The sequence below is a fragment of the Microchirus variegatus genome (genome assembly GCF_963457635.1).
Source record: "Microchirus variegatus genome assembly, chromosome: 8".
Classification (NCBI taxonomy): Eukaryota; Metazoa; Chordata; class Actinopteri; order Pleuronectiformes; family Soleidae; genus Microchirus; species Microchirus variegatus.
The window spans coordinates 27,626,173-27,633,876 of record NC_139809.1 but is presented as its reverse complement, the minus strand read 5'-3'; the positions used below and the strand labels follow the sequence as shown (position 1 = coordinate 27,633,876).

The following is a 7,704-nucleotide window of genomic DNA, read 5'->3' as shown; positions in this document are numbered from 1 at the left end:
TCTATTTAACATGTATCTACTCTGACTTCAACCAACGGTGACTAATGGCTTATAAATCATATATTTCTGGAACACAGTGAGTCACTGCTGCATCACTGTGTGTCAGTGCCACTGCATTCAGGGAGAATCATCACGCTTCCTCCCAGTGTCACCCTCCTTTGACCCCGGTGATTCCATCTGTACCTTGAGTCTGGGCACGGGCGCGCACAGCTTGGCCACATTTGCTTCCACTCCGACGGTTAATCTTAATTACAGCATTGACATTGACATGTTTTTTTTTTTCCCTTGGAGTCTGAGGAATTGTGCGTCTATTCTTGTTCAGTCTGTGCGTAAACATTGTGATTGTAGGTTTCAGTGCGTAAACGTGGAAAATACCTAAGGAATTGCTCCGTATTTTGTGACACTCTCTCCCCTCTCCTTTCTCTTTTTCGCCCCCCCCCCCACGGTTTAAGCTCTTTTCCATCTTTTTTTTTTTTTTAAACCAGCCGTGAAGAGGAGGAGCGAGGGGGTGGGGTGTGGGTGTAAGGGGCGTGTTTTGGTATATAATACTTCTCGCTGAGAACTTTTGCCTGTCGCCTTGTCTTTGGGACAGCCTATCACACATCATCACTTTTGCAGCACCAACTGGGAAACTAACTTACCTGCAAACCTCTCCTCCAACCAAATAAAACCCACCACCACCACCTTCAACACCACCTCCTCCTTCATCGTTTTTGACTACTGCCATCTGACATGGAGAGCCAGCAAAGACACGGACAGCGCTCACTTTGCCACACCTGCAGGAGAACGGAGAGCAGCAGAATGAAGGTAAACGCAAAGATGGATATATGTAGGCACTGTCACACTCGACATGCACTGAAACACTGTCTCTCACAGTCACCACCAGTATCTCCATGGCTTTGTAAGTGGAGAAATCCCGCTGCGGGGCTTGGCTGCATTGCTTATTTTTGTGCTATGCAATTCCACCCCCTTTTTTCACCCCCAAATTTGTGCAACATAAACAAATGTGACATCTCTCAGTTTGCATGCAACAAAGAAAGTTGAATATGGATGAAGTTTTTTTTTTTTTTTCTTACGCGACAGCGCAACAGGTTATGCGATAAAGGGGATGTTTTATTTCTTCTGTGTCGGGATGGTGCGCTGGACACGGAGGAGCGCACAGCTGGGCCGGCAGATAGGGGGCGGTAGGTCTCAGGGTCAGTGAGCTCGCCACAGGGTGAGCGAGGGGAAATAAATGCTGAGTCTGGCTTTTCAGATAGTTAACTATCGAGCAGCCGGTCTTGCGACTTTCTGCGGAGTTGTGTAAGAGCGTGTATGAAACCAGAGATACCGTCCACCTTTTTCATTCTTCCTGCAGAAGCACTTCTCTCAGGTGGTGACAGCAGCAGGAGGTAAAGACCTGTCCGTGTAGGACGAAGGCTGCTCATTTGGCACCATTTTATTCCAAATCAAATTTAAATGTATTGTAAATATATATATATATATATATATATATATATATATATATATATATACATATATATGTTGTTTATGAGTATGGGGGAAGTCAGCTTTTAACACTGGAAGTGGTTCATCTTGCGTGCAAATGTGGACAAGAGTGGATCCTCTTATCACACTGAAAGGCAACATCTGGCTGTCATCTGAGAATTTCTCAACAGCATTTCATGTCATCGCTGGTGAAGTGGGTGGCTGCATTTATTGAGTGTGTCTGTGTGTGTGTGTGTGTTTTGTCTGCAGGTCAAGAAGATGTCTTCGTCCTGTCCTGCGCTGCTGTTTGCACTGGCCCTGACGCTCCACGCTGTGGAAGTGGTCTCGACGGAGACGCTGTGTGGGGGAGAGCTGGTGGACGCGCTGCAGTTTGTCTGCGAAGACAGAGGCTTTTATTTCAGTAAGTCCCGAAGCGTGACACGCTTTCACAACGAGCTGCAAAAAAAAAAAAAAAAATGCGTTGTTGTTTTTTTTTGTTTTTTTTCCTTCCCTCCCTCCATCTCTATTTTCTTGTCTGTTGGATCTTTGTGTTGTTCATTCGCGCACATCTGTTTGGACTATTGAGACTATTGCTCTTGTCTGTGGCTGTGTGGTATGTGTGTACGGTGTTTTTCTTTCTCCTTCACTCTCTGTCTCTTTCTCTCACACACACACGCGCACGCACACACTGACTGAGAGATTACAGCCAGCTGTGCGTCTCAAGACCTCGGTCCTGGCTGCTCTGCTGAGCGTGCGCATTCGGCACAACAGCTCATACCTCTTTCATTGCATATGAAAGGCCGGCGAACTGTGTGAAGGCACACACGACTCCGCGCGACACAATGGCCCGCTTGTTTACCAGTAAAGTAATAGCACCCCAAGAAGCATACCAGTCACCTCAGCACCAGTGTTCCCAGGCCGGGGCGACCACACTGATGAGTAGGAGGGGGTTGGAGCGAGATGGAGAGGCGGAGAGAGACAGAGGGGAGGGTGTTTTTGATGTCGGGGCTAAGAGGAAAGATCATTAACACCAATTCTGATCATTGCTTCCATTGTTAGTGATGATGGGAATAGATGTAAAGCATGAATGCGAATGCATTGTGGCTGTGGCTGTTAATCCTCGAATGGATAAGCTACTGTTTTGCACAGCATAAATACTTTGGGACTCGCAGTTTTTTTTTCCCCAATTCAGTTTTATTTGTATGTAACCTCGTCACATTGTCTCTGCAGCAGAGGAAACGCTTACAAATGAATTTCTTGAACTAGAGAAAGCACTCAAGGAGCACAAATTGCTCACAGTGTCAATACACTCAATTGTTTTCAAATTGGACAATGTCTTACTTGGGCTATAATCTAAATACACTGAAAATTTCATCCAAATACGTCTGTTACTTTTTGAGTTTCGCTGCTCACAGATAGACAGACAAAAAAAAAACGATCAAAAACATAATAAAAGATATTAGCTATGTCCCACCCACTGCTTTTCGGCCTTTGTGAGACAGGCGGCTGCTTTGTGTGCCGCTTGCCACAGAAGCCTCTCTCCAATCAGAAAGATCATTATCCAATTTGGGCCAACATGGATGTGCTCCCTTCCTCCTCCTCCTCCCCCCTCCACCTCCTCTCTTTTTTGCCTTCTCCTCCCCCTGGGTCACCCTCTTATTCTCTCTCATGTTCCTCTTCCTGCAATCAAACCTAGCCCTCCGTCTCAGGAGATTTCTCTAACATTGTGTGGGGCGCGAGACTTCAAACAAGGCCTTTATTGATTGTGGAGAGTGCTCTCCTGTGCAACATGCCAACCATCCACCACTCACCTTCTCCTATCCGTCTGTTTTGACCCCCGAACACACTCTCGCAGCACTGTTCCCTGTTTTCTCTACCTCGCGGCCCCTCTTCCCTCTCTCTCACTCTCCCTTCTTTATATCTGCTGACTTGTTAATGGAGGAGGTCAAAGAAGAGTTTTCCATTTTATGTATTTGCTCACCCAAAGGTCTGTCTGAAAGCTTAGCCGTCTCCTTCACTCTCTTCTAGTGCGGAGTGCTCTCCACAGCACAGGGTGTTTACTTGTATATTCACTCATTAAAGGAATTCCACATAGCCATAATCAGATTATCTCCTACAAACAAAAAGATTTGGACATAGATTTTCCTTTTATCCTCTTTGCTCCACGGACATGCTATGATTGTTGAAGTAATCCCGCGAAAAACAACTTAGATTCATTACTGATGCCAGTGATCTGTCCCCAGGCCTTAACCTCGCCTTACTCATGACCTCTCTTTATCCTGAACTTTGTTTCTCCTCAGGTAGGCCAACCAGCAGGGGTAGCAGCCGGCGCTCCCAGAACCGTGGGATCGTAGAGGAATGTTGTTTCCGTAGCTGTGACCTCAACCTGCTGGAGCAGTACTGTGCCAAACCCGCCAAGTCCGAAAGGGACGTGTCGGCCACCTCTCTACAGGTCATGATGCCCGCAATAAAGCAGGTACACTTCACTAACAACAACACACCAGTATGGGAAACAATGCTAGTCCTTGTTCATATCTGTCCTATCTCCTGGGCCCCTATATCATTGAGTACAGCCTAATACGCACACAGAGACAGGTTTATCTTGTGAAATGGTCACTCGTAAGCAGTAAACATCCACGAAAGTGCTGACCGTCGTGGAAAACACACCAACAGAGTCACAGCACATTAGAATCAAGAAAAGGCTCACACTGTCAGCCTTGGATGTGTGTGTGTGCATGTGTGAAAGACAATCTGTGAGATGACGGAGACTGCTGGTCTGTAGCAAAACTGTGTGTTCCGAGTGTGTGATTATTAGTCACGGAACAGCGAGCTCCCCGAAAAACTGCCAAGCATCATGAACTGTGTGGTCAAAAACACCTGAGCTGGCCAGCAGAGCTTCTTTGAAGTACGTCACACACACACATGAAGCGTTTCAGGTCTTTTCAAAAAAGACAGAGCTGTGGCTGGTCACATGACTGAGCCGTGGCTGCTTTCCAGGTCTCTTAAAATCCCCTCAGCCTTCTCTTGCACAAGAGGAGAAAGATGTTTATATGTTTCTGCTTAGAACGTCTGTGTCGGTGGCATGTGATTGCAAGTGATATACACGGGGGGGGGGGTGGGGGGTGGGGGATAAATACGACAAATGACTCAGGAGAGTGAAGGACCTTCTGTCTGAAATGTGATAAAAAAAAAGGCTGGAATTAGTTGGGACATGTCCCTAGTTCATCTGGGCAGGGAGAGTTGATGGGTACAGGCTGCTCCCGAGGGCCAGCTGTGTTTAGCCTATTGAGCAGGCCTGAAGTGAATGAAGGGGGATAAACACTCTTCAAGTGGCAGGACCAAAACAAGCCATTCACATGGAGCGCTCGCTACTCACGCATAAATTCTAGCTTCCCTGCTACTCTACTCCCACTGTGTCTCAGTCTCTGGTGCTCCTGCTCGCCACCTTATGCCGTTTTAAGTGACTTTTTTTGTGTGTGTAAGAATAGAGGTTCTGAGATGACAGTGTGTTTGTGTGTTGATTCATTTGGTCCCCAGAGGTTAGTCAGTTCAGCGGGTCGTTGGGTGAATGACGATGTGCTCCTCATATGTATATGAGGCGGCTGACTGCCCTTCCCTTTGACAGTATGTTAAAGAGGCTGAACTAAGTACTTGTTGACAGCTTCTCTCAGTCAAGGAAACCAAAACAAGGGCAAGTCGGAGGCGAGGCGAGTCTGTTGTGGCGCTTGGCGCTCTAAGGATGACATTTGATTTCCATTTGACCGGCCCAACAATGACTGAATATTTTCAGGAAATAAACAAACGCTTTATTCCATTGTCATAAGTACTGCGCAGCATCTTATGAACCCTAATGAACTGACTCCACCTTTTCCCCTTTTTCCATCATTTTTCGTCCACCATAGGATGTCCAGAGGAAGCAGCACCTATCCAAGTATACCAAACTTGACGCGTGGCAGAGGAATGCGGCCCAGCGGCTCCGGAGGGGCGTCCCCGCCATCCTGAGGGCCAAAAAGTTTCGGAGGCAGGCGGACAAGATCAAAGCACAGGAGCAGGCAATCTTCCACAGGCCCCTCATCAGCCTGCCCAGCAAACTGCCGCCCGTCTTGCTGGCCACGGAAAACTATGTCAACCACAAATGAGCCCGCTGCCAGCCCTTTGCACAGACAAGAGTTTGGAGGGAGAAAAAAAAAGACTAGGGGATGATAGCTTTGTCTCTGACGTCATTTCTGTGGCAGTCCTCTCTGACCTCCCCTGCCCTGTCCGAGCCCACCAATCCCTCCCCCTGCTCTCGTCCACTACTTCTTGACCCTCTGGCCCTTTTCTATTGCCCCCGTCAAACCCAACCACCCACCCTCCTCCGGCACGCAAACATGCCTTCACATTCTTCCTGTCTGAAGTCTTTCGCTCCCTCTCTTTCAGTCACTGACACAAAAGGCACAAAACACAAATGACGAACAAAAAGTTAACAATTCGGCTGAATGCAATTCAGGTGGATCCTTAAGCAAAAGAGAAAAGGGAAGGGAGAAAAGAAGATGAAAGAGATCTGTGGTTTGCAAGTGTCAAGAGGACACCCAGCGGAATGTTTTTTTGTCCTCGTGGAAGACAACTGAGAGTGAAGAGCAGCTTGCATGAAAGAATCCATTCCACATCATTTTTTTTTCCTGAGGCAAAAAGAAAATCTCTGTTAGTTCTTTTTCTTATTAGTTTGCACCTCTACCTATAAAGGGACTTCCACACTGTAAGGAATTATTTTATAAAATTAGATTCCTGTTCCAGCACCTTTTGATCACAAACAAAAAGCAGAAAAGAGTCTGCAAAATTGCACATTGCCACGGATTACGTCAAAGTAAAGAAAAAAATGGCACTATTTTTTTACGAACAATGAACGTGTAGCTTAAAAAAATGTCATGGTGCTAGCTTTGGGAATGGACTCAAAGAAGAGGTTGAACAGCACGTTGTTTTTTTTGTTTTTTTCTTTAAATGAATATTAAAACTTTCCGTTTTAAGGAAAGTGTGACTTTTAAAAAAAAGAAAATAAAGGATATGGGGGAGCTCCTGACAGTGGCAATGTCAAGGGGGAAGCGTCACTGAGAAAAGATTGGGGCTGTGTTTGGCGTCTACGCTCACAGAGAGAGTTCTAGCGGCTGCTCATCACTAGCTTGCCAGCATAAGCGGCAATGAGGGACCTGAAACCCAGTCCCTGTTGCTCCTGTCCCTCTGAGGCTGCCGGGCACAGGGAGCAGCGTGGGACACATATGGGACACCATGGACTGCCTGGATTTGGGACAGTACAGTACTACAGTTCTGGGACAGTACTTCCTGTTCGCCATGGCTTTGCAGACTGTTCGGACAGGAAGTATCATGGCACGGACAAAAGAACGAGTGGGATAATGATGATTATATTTTATTTTGTCTTTCTCTGTTTTCTTTTCATATCAATGTTTTAATGAAAAAAAAAAAAAGGAAAACCCCGTCAGTTTCTGGTACCGTGACATTCCTGTTTTTTCCAAGTTAGACATTTTTTTTTTTTTGTTTCCATGGTTTTTGTCATGATGTTATTTTACAGTTCTAAAGAAAGGCACAAATTTCAATTCAAAGGGAAAAAAACAGCAATAATGTCAACTAACAATTTATTTTTTAATGTATATCAGTAGTATTCACATGCTTTTGCCTGAAAACAAATACTTGAATATATATATATAAAAACATTGATATATATGTATGTATGCATACTGTATATATACATATATACATATATATATATAAATATATAAATATAGATATATAATTAGTTTCCAGGGACGTTGTGTTATTTTCCTTTAGTCTGAGCTGTATCTTGCGTAATGAGCCGCCAAGCTTTTTTGTTTGTTTGTTGAAATACAAATAAGGGCACTGTATAAAGGCATTATTTATTTTGTTATAAAATATATTTGAAAAATTGGTCCAAATAATATACGTAGCACTGATGCTCAACTGACGGATTTTTTTGTATGATCTCTGTTTTTTCGAAATTGGAGTTGTAAGGCTTTTTTGTAGATGCTTTGTACCAAAAATAATGTCTTATTTTCCTTTTTTTTTTTTGTTTTCCATAGTTACTTTAAATTAATATTTTAACAGCAGCATAGCCTGGATTACTTAGGCATGTCTCGTCACAGACACAGGCACATACTCTGAATACTTTGGTCTGCATGGATTTCCAGAAGCCTGTCAGGGCTGTCTGTGAAAATGGAAAAGCAT

At 44.9% G+C, this 7,704-nt stretch overlaps 1 protein-coding gene across 1 annotated transcript; it reads left to right on the top strand.

Annotated features, from left to right (window-relative positions):
• The first annotated feature begins 729 nt into the window (after positions 1 to 729).
• Positions 730 to 5,715, top strand: igf2b (insulin-like growth factor 2b). Its single transcript, XM_083893570.1, has 4 exons — positions 730 to 807; positions 1,738 to 1,888; positions 3,768 to 3,943; positions 5,370 to 5,715. The coding sequence occupies exons 1-4, from the start codon at positions 733 to 735 to the stop codon at positions 5,604 to 5,606; spliced, it is 639 nt and encodes a 212-aa protein (XP_083749696.1). The 5' UTR covers positions 730 to 732; the 3' UTR covers positions 5,607 to 5,715.
• The last annotated feature ends 1,989 nt before the right edge of the window (positions 5,716 to 7,704 follow it).

Bases quoted from the DNA above. Each gene is read 5' to 3' on its own strand.
- igf2b (XM_083893570.1), top strand. From the start codon at position 733: ATGGAGAGCCAGCAAAGACACGGACAGCGCTCACTTTGCCACACCTGC. The intron at 808-1,737 runs GTAAACGCAAAG...TTTTGTCTGCAG, and splicing joins CGGAGAGCAGCAGAATGAAG to GTCAAGAAGATGTCTTCGTC. The intron at 1,889-3,767 runs GTAAGTCCCGAA...GTTTCTCCTCAG, and splicing joins AGACAGAGGCTTTTATTTCA to GTAGGCCAACCAGCAGGGGT.